The sequence below is a fragment of the Cloeon dipterum genome, chromosome 2, assembly GCF_949628265.1.
Source record: "Cloeon dipterum chromosome 2, ieCloDipt1.1, whole genome shotgun sequence".
In the NCBI taxonomy this organism is placed as follows: domain Eukaryota; kingdom Metazoa; phylum Arthropoda; class Insecta; order Ephemeroptera; family Baetidae; genus Cloeon; species Cloeon dipterum.
Genome location: NC_088787.1, coordinates 27645336 through 27665906, shown reverse-complemented (window position 1 = coordinate 27665906; position 20571 = coordinate 27645336). Strand labels below are relative to the sequence as shown.

Sequence of the window (20571 nt, the reverse complement as noted above, 5' to 3'; positions counted from 1 at the left end):
GAAGCGATCGAGTATAATTTCCGTCCTTCGGTCTTGGATTACGAGCCGTGCGAGGTGCGCCATGTTGTGATGACGTCTTGGACTTTTAAGGAAAAATAAGCGAACGAAGAGGCCGAGAGAGCGAAAAGGGCAGAGCCGGAGCGGACACGTGCAGGCGGAAATCGTGTCGGAAGTGTTGCCGCGATGCCCAACTGCGTGGTGAAGGGGTGCAGCAGCAATTCGACCAACCCCGACTACGACGATTCGGGCCGTAAGGTCACATTGCATCAGTTCCCAACGAAGGTGACGCGTGCTGAGTGGATCAAGATCCTGCGCGAACGCGGCGGCCGCAGTGCGACCTGGGAGCCGAACGCCAACGCCAAGATCTGCTCGATGCATTTCGACGAGTCGGACATCGACCGGACGGGCCAGTGCGTCCGCATCAAGGCCTACGCTGTGCCCGTCTACTTCAGTGCGCTGAAGCGCAAGTCGCGCAAGCGTCCGTCCGAGGAGCAGCCAGCGGACGCGGTACGCGTCCTTCCGCAGCAGCAACCGAGCCCTCCGACCCTGATTCCGATCAAGGGCGAGCAGCCGCAGCAGCAGCAGTCCATCGCCGTCGCAGCGGCCAGTCCCCCGGCACCGCTCGTGCAGGTGCTGGTCACGCCCCCGGCCACCCCACTGCCGCCTCCCCAGCAGGCCCCCGACGCGGCCTCCGTCGCCGTAAAGATCGTGATGGAGAGCGCGCTGCCCATGGTCAGTAAGGAGGTGTCCATCACGCCGCCGACGCCAGCCCCCGCCACTACTGCCCCGAAGCAGGCGCCCTCGCGCTCCATGCACACGCTGACCACCAAGGCCACGCTGGAGCCCATCTCGTCACCCATCCTCGGGTCCATCATGCGGGGCACCCCGCTCACCAAGAGGGAGCAGATGCTCAACTCGCCGGCGGTCACCTCAACCCTGGTCGAGAAATGTATACGCCGCTCAAAAAAGTTTCAGGTACACTCTTACAATCAGGGTGCAAAACTAACATTTTTTTAGGGAAATGCAAAAGCTTGCATATTCCTCTCTTGCTGAATTTTTTAAGGTGTTTTAGTATTTTTGTTATTAGTAAAATTACTTCAAATAGGGGAAAAAGTTATCAAAAAAAACCGTGATAGTTAATTTTCTTGTATTTAAAATTTTTGTTCCAGATAGAAACGGCCTTCCAAAATTATGTTTTTATTATTTGAGAGAAACTCTGATAGAAAATGTTTGCGATTTTAATTTTTTGCAGACATGATTGCATTTAGAATTCACTATAGATAAACTACTTATTAAAATATATTAATTTCCCCTTTTTTAATTTTGAGTTTGTCAAAAACTAAATATTAAACAAAATAGATAATCCCAAAAAAAGTTACTCTTTATGATTATCTACTGAGAATACAATGACCCTGCTAAGTTTTATTTTTTTGCTGATGCTAATATTTTCCATTTTTCAGGAGCTGGTGAGCGGGGAAAAAGACCCGTCCATTCTGCGCGGCATCATATCGAAAACGCTTAAGGACGTCAATTTCTATGAAGCTCTGAAGAACAACCTGAATTGCGAGAAAGAAAGGCAGATGAGCGAAGAACGCGAGAGAGAGCTTAGGCAGGAAATGATCATGCAGGAAATCAAGGCGCTAACTGCGACGTCAAAATATATCTTCCAGCAAACGCAGAACACTTTTGAAAACTTTTTCAAGTTGGACCTTGAACTAGCTGCAAGAAAGGTAATTTTTCAATTCACCAAACTAAACTAAAAAAAAACTACATGTAAATTATGATTTTTAAACATTTAAAAAAGTAAAACACTTATGGGGTGAATCTCCTGACCCTTTGGAGATTCTGTTAACTGGTCACCCATGTAATTAGATGATTAAAAAATCGTTTTTTGTATGTTTTTATTGGTAGATCAGTGTCCCTTTAAGAAACAATTACGGAAATGGTAATAAATGGTTTAACTACCAAAAAAGAGGCACAGGAAAGCGTCTTTACAAAACAACAAAGCAACGCATTATCTGCATTTTAACAATAAGAAGATAAAATCAGTTGAAAATTTGTTGAAATTAAACAATCCTTTCCCTTTTTATAATCGTCATCACCTATGCCAAAGCATCACAGAATAAGTGGTAGTTAAAATAATCCCCCTAAAAAACCTATCTCTTCTTAGAGACAACAAACCATTATTTTAAAGCAAATCTTTTTGTATATCGTTGATCCCATGAATTTAAAAGTAGTTTTAAGCTCAAAAAATTGTTTCACTATAAAGTCTGTGACTTTCTGCCATGCTGCCAATAAAGAGTCTTACTCAGTGATGTTGGTGAAAAATTTTTAAAGTCAGACACGAATATAATTTAAACTTTAACCGACTAATTTTAAAATTAAATAGACGTTAGCTGAATTTGAACCAGTTTTTGAATGATCTCTCGCTTTGTTTTCTCTTTTTAGTATAGTTCATACCTCAAATTTTTCTAGATAAAATGTTTGCGGGACGAACTGAAACAGAACTGCATGATGTTGGACGACAAATTCGAGCGCATCGCACAAATCATCGATGGCGAGAACCGCAAGTATGAGCCGGTAATGGTTGCTCCGGCGCCTATCCTCCAGCCCGTGGTCAACAGCATGGCGGAGATGTACCTTACAAACGGGTATATGAGTGCCAACGCGCCAGGACTGACGCCGGTGGCCGCTGACAAGCTGCAACACCTGAGCCGGCCACAGGCCATGCAGCAACAGGCGGCCGACACAGTCGAGACGGTGGCCGCCGTCGCCAGCATTGTCGAGCCGACCCTCATGGAAATGGCCGCCGAGCAGGAACCTGCCAGAGAGTTCAACCCAAAAACCTATCTTCCAAAGAAACACAAGGTTTGCCATTCAACTTAGGATTATTTATTGAAATTTAATTTTGCCTAACAATTTTAATTACTAAACGAAATTATTGAGTTTTATGGTCAAAATTATAAGATATTGGATATTTTCTCTTGGTCAGACTGAAAAATTTTAAAATGTTCTCCATTTAAAAGCAATTACTTATTTTCATTTTTCCCCCGTTTTTAAGCCCAATTTGTTTAATTTTGCGAAAGAATTATGAGACTTAAAAACAATTCTATGTCAACATACCATTATATCAACAAGACAATGTACTGACCAATACTATCCCTGTTTGTTAGTCTAGTAAATAAATTGTTGCAGGCGATGTTAAAATATGCTGCGGCGCAAGCGCACCGGACAAGCCAGGACAAAGTCGACTTTGGTTCTACAAGCGCAAGTGACGAAGACGTGGAGGTCGCTCGGAAAAGAATAAAGCTGGAGGAAGAAGGCAGAAATGTGTGCCTTGCCAAGTAAGCGCCATTGTGATCGCACCCAAGTCCTCAGGATTTCCAATTCCCTCGCCTGGCTCATTTTGCAAACGCAGTTGACCAATCGAATATTTTCGCTTCTCTTTCTCAAAGAGAGGATCGTTTGTTATAAGAATTTTCATAGCGGTCATGTTACACCACTTTCCTTAGCTCCAAATTGCAAGTTTTATACATCCCGGAAAGCAAACCATTTTTGTGCTGAACTTCTGACACATTTTTATTGTATTCTCTAATTATCTGCCTCCAGATCTCTTGTAAATTTGGGCGCTTTCTTATTTTTCCAATTTTTGCATCGACGAGTTTCATCCTTTTACCTAAAGTTCAGGATGTTTTCCCCCTCTTGATGAGTGTTGTATAATTATCCATTTTGGTGATATGATGATTATCGTTGTTATCTTCAGTTGTGGAAAGCTAACCATTGAGGCAGTAAGTTGTTTGAATATGATATATATCATACCTATAGTAAATGTAAAATCTACTTATGTCAATAGACGGGGGCAATACATTTTATTAGTTCCGAGATACGAATGAACTTGTGTTGCTGAGAACAGAATAAGAGTTTATCAAAAAAATATATACTAATACAAGTAAGAAGTAAAACGAGCTTAGATCGAGGAGTTAAATGATTAAATGTGTAGCTGAACGTAATGAGCACACAGCCCACTATTTATCAAACTTGAGAGAGCATCCTGCATCTCGACTCCCAAGCTGTTGATTCTTGTGCCAATTCGTTGTTCTCCATTGTTTCACTTTTTGACGAAGAAGATGGACAATTCGAATGAAGTCCTTCCTACCTGATATGATTGTGAAAGTGTTACTCGAGTGAAATCAAACCTAGTGTTTCATGCGGAGAAATGTGCGCTGAAATGAGCCGTGCGTCAATAAAAACACAATGTCGCCATTTTTAAAACTTGCTCTTTTTACAACTTATATACCCATTTTTGAATATCAAAATAGCTTTGCCAAAATAGAGTTTTTGGGGGAAAATATTGAAATTTTCAAGTAAGTGATTAAGAACAAAAGCATTGGAAAATTAATTTATAAATTTTATTTGTTTCAATATTACACAGTGAATCTAATAATATTCAAGCTAATTATAATGAAGATTCAAGACCATATAGAATACTGGCAGCAGAGTTTATTTACAAAAATACACAACGTGAATTAGGAGAGATTAGGAAAAATTTGTTTTTACATAAAGGATAATTTGTCATATTTTACAAAAGATTTTTCTATGCTAGGGAACAAGTGTTACGTACAAAGTGCATGACGACTCGCTAATCGCCTACTTGCACCATTTAAAATTTGTATCAACTTTTCTCACCTCACAATCAGCAGCCGCAAGATTTGGACCCGACAGCTTGCTAACTGGTGTTTTTTTAGTTGAGTTTAAAAGAGCTTAGGCAAATTTATTCTCTAGCACTTTTTCCGCTCTTAAACCAGAGCGTTTGGCGTAGTAAGCCATGGTAATTATGGCTGACCACAAGAACCAAATATGTCCAGCTGGCAGCAGCTTTATTACATCTACTTTTCAGAATTACTGACCTAATAAAATATAGATAAATTATTTGAAAAGCAAAATTACTTTCCAAGTAACGCCCCCTGGAGGGGTGCAATAGCTGTAAGGCATTAGACGGCGCAGTAAATAAAATACATTTTCATATTCTCACGGCGTTCACAGAACTCTGAGTGTTTTAATCGGTGCGAGTCTCGCCCCGACACCCCTTACCCTCACAAAACTGATCAAGCAGCGAGCGCTAGCTCGTTCGGTAAAAACGCTCTACAAGCGGTTATCAAGAGAGTTCTTCAACCCTCCGAAAGAGCATTCACTTTTGACGCTTTTGGTCGCCACAAATTTCAGAGTTTTCCAGCCACAAAATTGGCCAACATGGCATCCAAGTTAAAATTGCTATTTGAGTTTTGCAAAGTAACAAAGACAAAGTCAGTTTTTATTACAAAATGGGAAAATCACCCTAGATTATTCACGTTTTAACTAAGCACCTAGCTGCTTGGCAAAAAATTGAGTAAGATTGAATCAAATGAATTATGAATGCAATTCGGCTTTTTTGATAAATTACAAAGTAGCTGCTACTACTTATTTCAACGAAAAAAATTAATAGTATCTATACACATTTGATTGAACGTGACACTCGAGGATTCATAAATAGAAGAAAATTTCGGACATTCCTCGTTGCAAAAAAGTCGTCGTTTCATTTATGCCTACTAGTTTCGCCTATCAACTGCAGCCCTATTTCATTTTTTCGCGACGAGGATTGTCTAGTACAGTTTCATATAAATTTACAAATAATTAAAATCAATTAATAATTAAATTTACCCCATAATGGATTTTTTCCAAAGTCAAAGATTATCTATCAATGAGAGAAAATTAAGTTCAAGGCACTTTGCCCTTCAAATCCTCTTGATTGGGCTATATCATCAGTTCAACTTCCCTAGAGCCGCTGGAACAGTGCGAAAACCAGCAAGTGGCGAGTCGGCGCCGGTGCGCCTCTCAGCTCGTTGAGCTATTTGAGCATTTTGAGTCACTAAAGTAACCACTTTTGCCATCTCTGACATTGGGTAGCCAGCATTAGATCCCCGAAATGCCCAAATATCTACCATTGCCTTGACACTCCTGAGGATGTCCTAAAAATGCGAGACAACGGGCTGGTCAAAACTGTGATTGCCGCGAAATATGGGTACATTTGCATATCTTCAACGCCTTAGAATTCCAGTTTAAACCATGTAAGGTTTTCCAGGGAAATTCGTTCTTCACGTCAAGTAATACGGTACGTATGGTACATTAAATACATTAAATATCAGTTTTGAACTGGGTGGCATGTTTAAGTTATCTACATAATTTTTGTCTCTGCATGTGAAGACAGTTGATTGTTGCGATATATAAATATACAAGATTTACAATTCTATTAAACAAATCCAAAATGACTGGGACAATATGTAAATATATTTAAGAATATTTATACAAAATTTTGCTATCTGTAGCAAAACCAGAAAGTTCCCCAAAAAGGGGGATTTTACACAATTTCACATAATTTTACATCTTTATAAAAGTTTTTCCAAGAGGGCACGCTCTAAGGCACAAAGCTGCTAGGTTATAATTTTCACGAACCAATTTTGTGCTTATTTTTGAACCTACAAGTCATTTTTGATTCTTTAAAGTTCGCATTTAAAGTCATTTCATTTTGCAGGAAAGATCTGCTGTGCCCCAATTTCATGCTAGTTAGGAGGGTCTTTTTCACCTCCGATCAGCCATCCCCTAGGCTATAAGCTCACTTGGTTCCGAGAACACCGTTGAGCGGATAGCATGGGGCCCCACTGGCCGCAGAGGAGCTTGGGCCCAATCATGGCCATCTTTTCGCCTCCCCGCACTAAGGTCTTTTTATTGAAACGATAGTCATTCGTTCCTCATGCGAAAACCAACAAAAGGCGAATCGGCCCCTCCCAGCTTGTTGAGCTTAATGAGCATTTCGATTCATATTATTGATCTCCTTTTGCCATCTCTGATATTGGGTAGCCAGTAGAAGATCCTCAAAATGCTCCTACTGCTTTAATATTTTTTTTCCTTTTGCTTCATAATAAAATGAGACAAAATGAATATTACTGCCAAAATACTATCAGTTGATGGGTAAGATTTTAAAAGTAGTAAGTAATTCAAAAGGAAACTTTGCAGCTGGTCAGTACCATGTCGTTTGGTAAAGGGAAGTGAACTGATTGGTGCGGCTAGTTGTGGATGGCGTGGACGGCATAAAGGCGGACGGCGTGGACGCGGCGCCGGTCAAGCTAGACGGAGGAGAGAGCAGGTGGTTGCGCGGCCAGCAGTTGGCATTGTCTTCAGCCACGGCGGCAACGCCGGCAGAGGTCGGCGACATTCCGTGGCTGCCGTAGGCGCCGCCACTGCTGGCCAGACTGGCGTTGCTGCCCATCATGCTTGCCATGTTTGAGTGCTGGTGCGGGCTTGGAGCCATCTGAAACATTGTTAGTCATTATTAGCATCGTATAGCTAATTTTACATTAGTCGAGTGATTGAAAAAATGCAAAAAAATATAGATATTCAAAACACATGACATTTATGAAAATACAAAAAAGTCGTTTTTTGCTCTTTGTTCATGTGATTTTCAATGATAGTATTTTTTGACTGAAATAATTTCAATAATGAGTATTATTTAATTTTACAAAAAGGTAGATTGCATAAATTTCTTTACACAAAATTTAAATTTTTTGTAAGAGCCTGAAAGGTCCTTACTATTAAAATCCAGTTCATTTTAAATTAATTTCATAAAAAATTACGGTAATTCCATCTCTGAATTAGCCAACATTCCGCGAAAACACGAAATTGATTCCCTTCCCAAAAAAAGATGTCTGTGTGGGAGAACGCGGCAGAGTTGCAAAACAATGGTCTATTCAATTTTGAGTGACATCTCGGCCGATTTTCTGATGACATGACGGATCGAATTTTCATAGCCAGAGGTCATTTGTATTGGTGGAGACAAAAAGCGCGAGCAAATCGCTTTCTAAAGCACATTGTTCTCTTATTTCGCGCGGACCGAAGGCCCTCTTCGTTTTTGTCCGGCTGCAGCGTTTTGCAACTGCACGTGTTCGCCACTACAGCGGTACGGTTGTGCAACCGGGCTGCAGCGTGGGAGTTTCTGTCTTTTTGCCGCTCCTGCAAAGTGAAAGTTGCGAGCAAAAAGAATCGCTTTGCTGACTCGCCAAGACGAAAAGTAGAGTTGTGCCGAGCAACAGGTGGAAAGAGAGTGTTTGCTCGCTTCTTATAAAATACAATTTATTTATTTGCTAACCAGAATGGCAAGTTTTAAATTAAAAACTTTAGAATATAAACACGAATTAGTTGCAATTTAATCATGACCCGAGGCAGCTACTAGAATACAATTTTTGAACTAGGCGTAAATAGAATCACCATTACCGTTGTTAAATTATATTTTAATTTCAGCAGATTAACTTTCCTGAGTCGATTTAAAAAATTTAAACATCGGTTACCGAAAGGTAAAAAGTTTACTGACCCTAATTTTACAAGTGGCCATTTTGAATTATCTTATTATTTAATACAGTTCCGAAAATATGAATGAGCGATTCCACACAGACTGATTTTAACAATATCTGTACTGAATTAGCAAAATTAGTCAGATTCTGTAGCCTTTTAGTTGAGGCATCCCAAAATAATTTTAATGTTTCGCTATTCTGCACTCGATTTTGAAGGGCAGTATGCAACATGCTTGACATTTGTGTCACGCGGGCTTGCATACGGCAGTGTAAATTCCATGACAATGGCCCGCTAAACCTGCAACATGCAACAACTAGGAACATTCGGGCTGCAGCTGTGGTGGAAAAGCAAGCTTACAACGCCCCGAGCGAACCTATTGCATTTTCGATCGACATCCTTTATGGCCGCAAGATACAAAGAACAAAGGGGAATCAATAGCGAGAGAGATGGATAATCCGTTCCACACGCTGTGTTCACGCCGAAAGCACTTCCGCAACGGCCATTTCCTGTGTAAACTTGCGTGTTGGAAAAAACGCATTATTAATAGGAAAATAATAATGACCGTCGGAGCAGCGCGAGCAAGTGAGTTAGAGAGGAGAAAGAGCGGCGCCGTTTTGCATGGCTGCGTCTGGCGGCGCGGCCAGAGAATGAATATACATCATGTGCAGTTGACTCTCACGATGCGTGACGCCTTTCAGGGAAAACTCCATTTGTATTCGGCGTGGAGGACGCACAACTGCTGCACGGGGAACAAATCAAACGACCCAAGCACACGTAGCGGCGCGTTTTGTCGGACAGAGTTATGTATTGTGCGCTCGATGATGATAGTCGAGTGGAAAAAATGATGGCGTCGACTTTGGAAATTGTAAAGAGTCACGATTTGGCTGCGGTTTCCGTCAAAAACCAGAAGAAGCGATTTCAATATTTACCTGAGATGAGATGAACGACGGCGGCGCGTACGAGCTCGGCATGATGGAGCTGGTGGGCAGGCCCGATGAGTACGAGGACGAAGTGATCGCAGACGAGGTGGTCGGCGCCGGTTTCGACTCCACAGGGCTTCCCAGGCCTGTCATGCTGGTCATGGTTGTGCTCTGGCTCGACGGATACAGGCTCTCAGTCACTGGGACAGGACAGAAATCACGGTTCAAAACAAGCACTGAAGGAATTTTCTATTAAAATATTCCTGACAGGCAACCAAAAGTCAAGATTTTGCCTGCGCTTAATGATGCAAAGGAATGCCATTGAAACTTAGAAAACGTGAGAAGAGAATAGAGTAAGGAGCTGGTTGGTCTCCTGTGTGGTGAGTGGTTGTAAAAGCGGTAAAGAATGCTTGTGTTTAGACCACCCATCGCATATATGCTTTCGAAAACAAAGCGGCAAACTGTCAAATGACTGGAACAAATGGCGATTCGTTCGGGTAATAGCTTCTAGTGGTAGCAGAGTTGGTGTGAGATGCACTGCCTCCTCCAACGTCTCCACAATATTTTTCACCAGGCGGCTGCCAGGTTATATTATTCAAACCGAATATCATGCCACAAGAGAACAATGGCAGAGCTGACTAGCTGCCTTCAGGCAATCTCAGCATCAGTTTTTTAACAGGAGGCTTAATGGAATTTGCCAGTAGACGGGCGGCTGATTAAAAAAAGTTGACATTCCTTACGAATAATACGACAAACGTTGAGAATTTTGGGAATTATCAGAATATTCTATTTTTTCAAAGTGGAAGGGTGAACTTCTTTCCGCGTCCATTGGAGCCGCGCGAGAAAAAATTATCAGACTCAAGGTCAGCGTAATTCAGGTGCCAAGAACCGAGACACCTCCCACTACGCGCGTCACCTTTCTTTTGTGTAACACCACAATATCTCGTGTGTAGGAAATAAATTCTTCAATATTTTCCCCGACACCTTGAAGCACCTGTTGCAACTCATACGCGTGTTTCACATAGCTCTATGCATTGTTATTAATCGCCACATCAAGGTTCTGAACAGCTCGAAGGGGCAGTATTGTAAAAAGTAAGTCAATCAGCCGTGGAAAACGATACAAAACTTAGAGAAGAGGTTGCACAAACAAATTTTAAAGTGTAATTAAAAACAGATAAATTGGCTTGTAAAATAAGAAATAAATAAAATAAATAAATAAAATTTCCGCCTATAAATTTAACGTAGTAAATTTGCTTCGATTAATATTGTTTCAAAAAGCAACATAATTATGCAATTTTCAGAATTTCCAATCGAATAAATTCTTCGTGTAAATAAAAAAGTCCTACCTGGAGGGGTTGGAACAGAGAATGATGCGTCGGTCTGCAGCGCCTGTGGGAGCATGTAAGTCCCAGCGCCGGAGGCCGAGTAAGAAGCCATCGGAAGACCCATGGAAGGGTATGAGCTGGCGTTGCTGGCCACATGTTTCCGGAGACGAGCACGACGATTGCTAAACCAAACCTGCGCAACAAAAGAGAAATTCAATTTCCTTCTGAACAACACACATGGGAACATTGTGTGGACGTGTTGGTTATGTAGCTCACAACATTAAAGGGATGCTTAAAATGATAAATCTTTTTTTGAAGGTTTAAGGGGAGTTGTACGTGATGGTAAATAAGTTTCAGTAAAAATATAAAGATGTTAACCGGCGCTCGCCGATATTTTTAAGATACCAGAATGAGTTATAAATATATTGTAACATATTTCATGTTAGAATTTATTAGGTAATTCCAAATTTACGAACTTTATCTAAATGGATTTCTTGATTACGTTGTAGTTATGGTTCAAAACAAGGGGAGAATTCCCGAAGAAATTGGTAAGTTTCTTCTGGTTAAATAATTTTAAAATTAGATTATTAAAACACTTCAAATTATTTTGGGAGCATTTTTTGATCCATTTAATCAAGACCTGCACTTTATTTTATCACGAGAATATTTAGATGGAACGACCACGCTTTAAATGTACTATTAAAGTAGTTTAATTTCGCCGTTAATTTAAAAATGCTACCTGCGAAAAATAATTATAGAATAATCCATCTCATTAACCTGTATTCTAGCCTCAGTGAGTTTGGTTCTCTGCGCCAGCTCCTCTCTGGTGTAAATGTCAGGGTACTGGGTTCTGCTGAAGGCGTTCTCGAGCTCATCGAGTTGGGGCGCTGTGAATGTGGTCCTGCTGCGCCTCTGCTTGCGCTTTAGTGTGATTCCTGGCTCCGAGTCGCAGTCGGAGGCATCATCAGACGTTTTGCCTGCAAGCAAAAGGATGGCGACTTTTTTATTCCTTGCTGTGGAAAATCGCGCAATTGCAGCGCGCGTAATGCAATTCACCCGAGCGGCTGTGTTTATTAGAATCGAGTCAATTAATTGAGTTATTACCGAAGATGCACTGCAAGCGGAGTAATTTTCGCGCACGGTAATTTCACGCTCGTTGAACGCACTTTGTTTGCACCGCGCAGCTTGTAATTCGCGCGAGAGAGTCTCTGTTTGGTTTTCGCTTCGATTGACTGTCTATCGGGACAGTTTCTCACGCCGCTGGAAAATTAAGCCCGCCAAAGCCAATTTGGAACGTGAGAAGTGAAGAAATTAACCCAGCTAGAGGAAAATTGGCGACGGTACTGTTACTAGGAAATTAAATCAAGCGCTGCAAAAAATCTGTCAAAAAATGAGTGACGTGCAAACGAGGCGAGCAGAAAGTTTCGCGACTTTCAAGTGGCACGATTGAAATTTGCGAAAAGCAATTTCAGAAGTTTTTTCAGCTGTCAACTCAAGAGTATGAGCTTTAAAATTTATGAAGAGGGCGTGAAAATCGCAGCAGCAAAAAATCAGTTCCGTTCACATGTAATAAGCACGCGGCTGCTTTTTAATTAATGGCGCACGGCCAATTTGTTGCAGGGCAGGTTGACACAATAAGCGACGTTTTGCGCTGCTGTAGCAGCACGGTGGTCCTCGCGAGAAAAAATCTTTCGCCCTGGGGCAGTTTGATCGTTAATTCCAGCTTAGTTACTCAACGGCGCGGCGCCCAATCCCAAGGAGAGTCTAACAAGCCTAATATTAACTTTTTGTTAATGTAATTCAAACGAATCCAATCACGCATTGATTCGAGACTGATAAAAAATTCGAACGTAATTTGAACAAAAAGCAGCGCTCGTGGCAACTGAATAGCTGATCGATTTGTGGCTCGAGAAAAATTCATCCTCAGACGATCCTCCTTGTCAGGCCACACCGATCGCGCCTAAAGAGTAATTATTATTTGCCTGAGATGGTGTCTGGCGGTGAGAAGATCACTGCTTTTTTTCCTCCTTACTCACACCTGCAGATTGAAAAACACGCCCGAATAGCTTTCCCGAAATATAATCTGCTAACCCTATTAAGAACCTTCGAGTGGGCAAAATGTCTATTTAACGCAATAAAAAATTTCGCCGTCAACAATGTGTGTCACGGAGAAAATGTGCGGCTGCGGTCGTTACAAAACCCACAATATTGTACGTTATAGTTGGGTAAACGCGACGGAGCGTGAAAAACACCTGTCAACAAAGAAAATGGAGTCAGTCACTCTATATCCCGAGCGGCGCGTTGTTGCTTTATTTGTCGTTTGCCAATCAAACAACGAAATAGCCGATTGAAAAACTGCACCCGATATAATTGGCATTGTGTTTCGTGGGTGGTGCTCATTTCGTGACCCGAAAGTTTAACAACAATCGATCGCAGGAAGTGAAACTGCCATCGACTGATTCTTTCCAGTCATCAATGGGGAAACTTTTGCAAAGGCTCAACATAACAAATGAGAAAGGACAATAAATCATTTGAAAACTTGACAATGGCTTCGAATTTTAAAAATTACTGCCTATTTTGATACAAACATTCTGAAATATTTGAAACATTATTTATTCGGAAATAAACGTGCTGGTAATAAATTTAAAGGTAAATCAGAGCTAGTTCATCACGAAACTCAGGCACGCACATGATTTGTAACAAAAGGGTGTCCTATATAATTTTACGAAGCGCCAAAAATTCTCTCAGGTTCAGAGAAAATTTTTAGAGAATTTTAATTCCACTGATCATTATGCAATTATTCCGGCCACGTTCGGCCATAAAGTGATCTGGGCATATTTTTCGCTAATTAGATCGGAGGAAAGCTCAATTATTAGGTGAATTAAGACAAATTACAATCGAGAGCAGCAACTAAACGCAGGTAATAAAATTCGCGCACTTTTCATCGCGTATTATACCGAGTGGCGGCGGCGAGTTCAATGATTATTATAATTTGCATCTTCGGCGGGCGGGATAATTTCGGTGCTGCCGACAGAGGCGCGAGAAAAAATAGAGCAAAATGCCTGTGTGTGTGCGTTGATTTAATGAGACGAGGAGAAAATTTAAATGTTCGTAGCCACGGATTCCAATTTTATTCCCACGATTTTAAAGGCTTTTTACTGACGCTAATTTAAATAAATTTTCCATATCTTTGAGGGTTCTTAAATATCAAAATAAATCTTTCAGATATCTTAATTTTTTAACACAGATTCAGGACCTGTCATTTTTGTACACATGATTTACAACTGAAGTCGTACATAAAAAAATAAACAATGAGCAAATAAATATATAATATCCTATTCAATTGACGCTCCTTAAATGAGGTATAAAATTCATTGCACATTAGTTTTAATTGTAAATTACCAAATGATGTCAAACAAATTTGTAAATATTTAAAGCCTAATATAAACCATTCTCATTCTATAATTAGAGTATTTGATCTGCGCTCACTTAAAAGATCAATCAAGCTCTCGGAAGGACGAGTATCAAGTGCCAAAAGAGATATTAATAACTTCAAACCGCTTAAGCGCTCTTTTGTAGTGGTTGGCAGTTGTAGGATGCGAATTGCAAAATCATTTGTCTTAATTATATTAACAATTGTGGTGGTAAGCGACAGCGCCCTTTCAATTAGTGGCGGCGGCAACATCGTTTGAAGAAGAGCTGAGCAAACTATTTTTATAAAGCGAGATGACAATACCCAAGGGAGGAAACTACGCTTGGTGAGGAGAAACGGAAGAAACATATTTCATTCGTGCCGCTTTGAGGGAAGTAAAAAAGGATCAGTGCACACACACCCCATGTGTCACTTTTACAGCAAATATTTTACTTCCACAGCACGCACGGTTGCCGCTTGTCAAACTTTGGAAACAATGACTCTTTTTATCACCTTTTGAAGAGACCGCGAGAACATGAAAAAAATGAAGACGCGGGATTATATATCAAACGGTTGCACTCACCATCGTGTTTTCTGTCGCTGTCACCGTCTTTGCTGCGAAGCAATCTTGAAATCGCGCTCACAGACGGTGCGTTGCTGCGATCGCATGTTCCGTCCTTGATCAATCTGGAAAATATAACGGCAAGGCATAACGTCACCCATTTTTTCTTTAGCTAAGTCACCTAGCCGAAAACCGACAAATTTGAGAAGACCCTCTCTAAATAAGTAAAAAAAATGTTTTGTGGTTCTACTCGACTGTCGTCATTTTGTTTTATGAGTCTTTGGGAGACGTCTTTTTGTACAATTACTTACTTATCGTCGGCATCAATCAATGCCGAGAAGACGGGAACCTGAGGTTGATTGTCACTGAAAAATACGTGTTTTTAGGAATCGTCCGATAGTATAAATAATTATAATGATTCTATATCGAATTTCAAATCCTTCAAAATGCACTACTTGTCATGGGAATACGCTATGATTTAGTTAGAAAGGTGTCAAGATAGAGTACTTTCTGCCGAGTACATGTCAGGAATCGTTAAATTAAGCAAAGAGTGAAAACCCAATCTTGGAGTAAAAGTGAGTGAGTCATTATCATGGCGCGCTACATTGTTGCATTGAAAGTGGATTCAAAGCTGCGCTTGCTGACAAAACAAACAAATTATTTTGACAGTTTCGAGAAAAAAAAGGCTAAATCTGTTGAGAAAGTCTCTTCTCCACAATGGTGCACAGAAACCCCCTGGACAGTGTCTTTTCATGGATGTTCAATGTACAGGAAGTCTCCCTCTGGATATCCCATGGAAGAGAAAATTCTAGCGCAGGATATATTTTACCCTGCAGCATCCCTTTTTGTCTAGCTTGTCAGAGCAGGCAATAAATCTTTAGCCCACGCGAGTACAAGGGTGGTAAGAGAACATGCCATCAGCCGATTGGATTTGTATTAAAAATTCTAAAAAAATGTGTGTCACGCCAGGGGTGTACAGCGTGTGTTCTTTGCACATCGTAACGAAAGTAAAAGTATCAGCATGAACAAAAAAAGGTAAAATAAATTATCGTTATTGCTGTCCAGTGGCATACTGATAAATTATCTCTTTTTTACTGCCTTTGTATTTAAATCTTTTGTTGGTAAAAAATCATGTCTATGAAAATATTTTGAGTCTTATGGACTGCCATATTTATGGATCAACAAACATTGTGAGAAGTCAAGGCCTTAAAATATAGGACTTACTAACCAAACAACAATTTTACGAGGAAAATATTCTCAACATTAAAAATTGCTGGAGTTTATTATGTTTGGAGGCAAGCCCAATCAAAGGGAGCTAGAGCGACGCACTCAATAAAATTAAACCATTAAACGAGGTGTTCAATCTGTGCGGAGAAAACAAAAGTCGCTTTGTGTGCAATGCACTAACGAGCTGTGAAAAATGATTTCGATAAGATCAAAAGTGCGATGAAACGCGTGACCATTTGCCAAGAGAGATAAACCTTTTCACGCTGTGAGCAAAAAAGAAAGCGCAGGCTTGCCGCAGCAAGCTGACAAAGAGAGCAATAAATTTGAAATTCAAATTAGACGCGGCTCGGCGTCGATTTTCCCATATAAATAGAATAATGAGCGGCCGATAAGATCACAGGGCTTGATTATTCGCGTAATTGCGCGCCCGCTCGCTCACTCGCCGCGCTGATCACTATTATCATAATAATATTATCATTTCCGACATTTAATCAAGCCTCGCGGATGTTTTAATAAAAATTTGTAACATTATCTCAACACGACGACGCTCTCTTTATTATACATTGTTATTATTACGCGCATACGCTGTCAAACATTAGCATTTCTCTGCACACCAAGCAACAACTTTTGCGGCCAATTTGGCGACGCGAAAAACTCGTCTCGTAACTTTGAGGCTATTTCTATGATAATCACCGCGCGCTCCCCAAAAGGTTAATTACCGAGGTATCGCGTTTTATGCGTGGATTCGTTTATTTGCAGCATAATAAAATAGTTATAAATTCGTTTTGTAAAATAAAAACATGTTTAATACAAGACAAAAATACGAGCTACCCTAGTAAACAAAGGCAAGTAACGAAACAATACAATTTGCAGTAAAACCTGCCGGCATTCATAACTAATCACAATTAAAGCATATTATGTCTATAGTGCGGATGCGATACGCACATTTTTGTGATTTATAAAGTCTCCAAAGGAAAATAATAAGCCAGTACCAAAAGTGTCAACTAACCATAAGTTAATGTGCATGGCATTCAAGTTTCGGGATTTAAATTCTTGATATTAAGCTTGATCCGTTCGTAAGTGCTAAACTCTACTTTGGATTAGTCTAATTATTTAAGCGGTGGTCTTATGAAAAAATGTAATAAGCACTCTTTTAAAAATCAACTGAAATAATTGAAATCTACTAACTTGTCTCTTATTTCCCAGCTGAACATTCCAGGGTTATCTCGTCTGTATTCCTCAACCCTTCTCTCGACGTCTGGCGTGGCAACTCGGGGCTTGCTGCCACCAATCACTCCAGGTCTTATCGAGCCAGTTTCCTGAAGAGCAAAGAATGGTCATTGTAATTTATTGCGATGACAACTTTTTAAATTGAAGCCATTGTGGATTTTAAGTTGCAATATTTATTAAGAAAACCTCATTTCACACTGTGTTTTTATTTTTTAATCTCGACTTTATTGTTGGAGTAATCACAAATTGCTGTGGAAGTGGCGATTGCCCATGACCTCCAACAAAATGTTGAATTTTAATTTATTTTCTAACACCAAAATTTGCGTTAATGAACGGAGCTACGGGCTATGGCCGCTGCCCCAGTGAAATGTGATTAAAAAATTTATTTGCCTACTTAACTCATTAATAACTATTAATAATTTGTAATTTCCTTTACGGTAAAATTTGAATTTTAAACATCATGATTCAAAATTCCACGCAATTATTATTTCCCAATGACAGGCCATGCCATTTAAGAGTTCATAAATATATCTTAATCGGTTTACTTTCATGCAATTGCGTAGAATTATCGCGCTGCCTAATGCTTCTCACCTGATATCTGTTGAGGATCTTGGAGACGCAGCCATGTGACACCCTGAGTTGGCGCGAAATTACACACGGTCGCACTCCTTCAGCAGCCATCTCGACAATCCTGAGACGAGTGTGGTTCGGCAACGGACGACCATTGATGAACACGCCACCCAGTTGGTTCACACGACCCTGGCCTGTAATAAATGGAACAAATATTTTGGAATCCTACTGTGACATCTTCCAAAGTTTGACAGTTTGCATAGGAGGGAACAATCTATATTGCACTAATAGCAGAAAATATTATATTTACCTGTCACCTGAATGCACAGCATGCACATAAGTTTTCTCCCTTTTCCCTTTGTCAAAAATGAACCATTAACTCCCAAGCAGCAGCTAGAAATTCTTGTCCACAAAATTCCTTACTGCAGTGCAATGAACTTTCCGACTTCTAGTCCTTTTCTATAGTCAAGTGTAACTATTCCAGCAGCACATATATATGTATATTATTTGTTTTCTGAAATGTCTGATGGTATGTGTGAAAATCACGTTTAACATTGTTGGTTAAGAACCGCACTGCAGCACAGAAAATTTTGGTTCCAAAGCATTGAAGTAATAATATTATTCTTTCCTAAGCTTTTGCTGGGCGGTAAGAAAATTTAATCAACATACATTATTTTTTAAAAAAGAATAAATACAAGTAAAGTGACACTTTTCTATTTGTTCCAAAATATGTGCCGTGAAATACAAACTTTTCAAACTTTTTATCATTTAGAGAAAAAAAGTAGGCACATTTTAGCATATTTGGTTGTAATTTTGCGTTTGATATAGAGATTTCATTGCTTTGGAATCTACGGAGGGAAAAATGGGTAACAGTATTATTTCTGTTTTGCTAAAAAAAACTTTGTGAATTTTACAGTTGAGAATAAGACCACACAGTTTCGATATATGTATGGTTACGCTCATAATCATCAGATTTAGAGAAAAATTAGTGGGAAACGATTAACCTTAGAAAAAACCTCTTTTTTGTTGTTGGCAAACAAAAGAATATTGTTATTGAATAGAATTTTCTTGAATAATCCTTATAAGGTAATTTTCCGTGGTTTAATTTTGTAAGGGTGTTGCTATTATCACCTAAATTTAGGCGTGAAGGACACGGGCCAAATTAGGGGATGAACCCTATTCGCACCAAATTTAGAGGTAAATAGTTACTGACCAATGTTTTTAATTTAAAATATATATATTTCAATAATAATACGAGATAAGATAGTATATCTGGATAAAAAAGCTAATAAAGCAGTAATTGAAGACAGAAAAATGCTATGTTTAATTAAAGGCTGGCTTATTCATAAGTTAAATCAAATTTTTTCACAGGTTTGTCAGAACTCTACGGTCGTAAATAATGACTGCGGATTCTGTAAGAGATTTAAATTAAGACCAACTTTCCAGGGCGCATAATAGTATATATGCAGAAAGCCTGAAATTTTTAACTGCCTAATAGACACACGCAGTTCTTAAAAACTCACTAAATAGGATGTTACACAAATAAAATTGAGTTCTATGGAGAGCGTAACTTTACAGTCAGTAAAACTTTGCCTGACATACCAAGTAAGTAATAATATATGAAGTGATAAATATTATATACTTCAAACAGTACGAATTCTTCAAGTTTTTCTACTCTGAAATACAGTTGTAGCAATATTTAATTTGTGTAGGACAATCCAAAATCCAACTAAAGCCCGCGTAAACCAAACAATCGAACACTGTGCGCGTGTATAATTTACCGAACGTAAATTTAACGCTTCTGGACCGCGAGTGCTTTGGCCGCGTCGGTTAATGAATGCTTCTTGAATTAAGCGGGCGCAGGTAGGTAGCAATTTGTGTTGAAGGCTGTAATTAACTATTCCCACACGCGCCTGTTTGGGTGGGCAGCCGAGAATCAGAGGGTAGTAGTAATTTGATCAAATATACTGCTGAGCCAACATGTATTAAATAAACTGACCATGTCACAGGCTACAGGTTGTATTAAATTTTGTGAAATAAAAAAATGTAGAAAATGAAAATGGAAAATCGAGAGATTTACGCACCTTGGAAAGGATATCCACCGGCAGAAAAACATGGACGCATCATGTTGAAGTTGGTCACTGTCATCGCACGCACTCAGTTCCCTAGGCAAAAGTTTGTTGGAAACGCCGCACTCGGGACTGTAACTCCGAGTAGGTCCTCGCTTGCAGGTAGCACTCAACCGACTCTGCTCTTGTTCGAGGAATCTGCCCGAGATCAGCGCACAGCCGCCCGTGCTGCCTCAGGAGGCATATGGCTGTGCCGTTGAATCGTTTAGCTCCACCTCCCAGCATTGCTGCTATTGGTGAGCGTCCGATTGTCCATCCCCCTTTTTATATCGTTGGATATCAAAGCAGCCTTTCATCTCGATCTTGTGTAACAGCACCTGTGGAATCGCAAGTGAAAATCTTTATACTACTAATTGTGGATTACTCCTGGACCTGTAATATTTTAGAATTGTATGGATAGAAATTATTTAGACCTTTATTTGATATAATTTCAATTTTTTGATTAAAATTTGTAGTCTCCAAATATTGAATTTTCACTGCGGTGCATTTATAACAAAAGTAAAATTTGCGGGAAAATATAATATTTTATCTTTGGTAATATGAATTTGAAATAACAATAGAGTGAATTTCTTATTATTTAAAAAATATGATATAATAACCTCTTAAATGCGCTGCTTCCTCGATTTTGTTCTAGCTTTTAAAAAGTTGTTTCTTTGCTACAAAAATTTGATCAGGACCAGGATTTTTTTTTTTTTTTTTTTGCTCTTTTTATCCCTGTCCGAGGACCGGAGGACCGGGAAGGGCGCGCACTGCACTAGCACGAATGCTGAAACCCGGGTCCCAATAACACCGCGAACGGATAACATGGGCGCAC

At 39.9% G+C, this 20571-nt stretch overlaps 2 protein-coding genes across 3 annotated transcripts; one reads left to right on the top strand and one right to left on the bottom strand.

Annotated features, from left to right (window-relative positions):
- The first annotated feature begins 40 nt into the window (after window positions 1–40).
- LOC135938049 (uncharacterized) lies at window positions 41–4272 on the top strand. Its single transcript, XM_065481545.1, has 4 exons — window positions 41–975; window positions 1461–1730; window positions 2476–2868; window positions 3196–4272. Exons 1-4 carry the CDS (start codon window positions 184–186, stop codon window positions 3346–3348), a joined length of 1608 nt encoding a protein of 535 aa, XP_065337617.1. The 5' UTR covers window positions 41–183; the 3' UTR covers window positions 3349–4272.
- Window positions 4273–4406: 134 nt separating this feature from the next.
- On the bottom strand, window positions 4407–19886 carry LOC135938051 (protein gooseberry-like). 2 transcript variants are annotated; one of them, XM_065481553.1, is made up of 9 exons: window positions 19713–19886; window positions 17650–17822; window positions 17017–17147; window positions 14913–14966; window positions 14623–14726; window positions 11405–11604; window positions 10649–10820; window positions 9312–9502; window positions 4407–7345 (listed from the first exon to the last, which is right to left on the bottom strand). In XM_065481553.1, exons 1-9 carry the CDS (start codon window positions 19774–19776, stop codon window positions 7055–7057), a joined length of 1380 nt encoding a protein of 459 aa, XP_065337625.1. In that variant the 5' UTR covers window positions 19777–19886; the 3' UTR covers window positions 4407–7054. The 2 variants fall into 2 exon arrangements, with proteins under 2 accessions (XP_065337625.1, XP_065337626.1); XM_065481554.1 differs by lacking the exon at window positions 14913–14966 and having other exon boundaries at window positions 4408–7345; window positions 19713–19885.
- Window positions 19887–20571: the final 685 nt, after the last annotated feature.

Coding starts and splice junctions, on each gene's coding strand:
- LOC135938051 (XM_065481553.1), bottom strand. CDS start 19,776: ATGACAGTGACCAACTTCAACATGATGCGTCCATGTTTTTCTGCCGGT. Junction 17,823..19,712: donor CGGTGGATATCCTTTCCAAG/GTGCGTAAATCT, acceptor CATTTATTACAG/GCCAGGGTCGTGTGAACCAA. Junction 14,727..14,912: donor TTGATTGATGCCGACGATAA/GTAAGTAATTGT, acceptor TATATTTTCCAG/ATTGATCAAGGACGGAACAT.
- LOC135938049 (XM_065481545.1), top strand. CDS start 184: ATGCCCAACTGCGTGGTGAAGGGGTGCAGCAGCAATTCGACCAACCCC. Junction 976..1,460: donor GCCGCTCAAAAAAGTTTCAG/GTACACTCTTAC, acceptor TCCATTTTTCAG/GAGCTGGTGAGCGGGGAAAA. Junction 2,869..3,195: donor ATCTTCCAAAGAAACACAAG/GTTTGCCATTCA, acceptor AAATTGTTGCAG/GCGATGTTAAAATATGCTGC.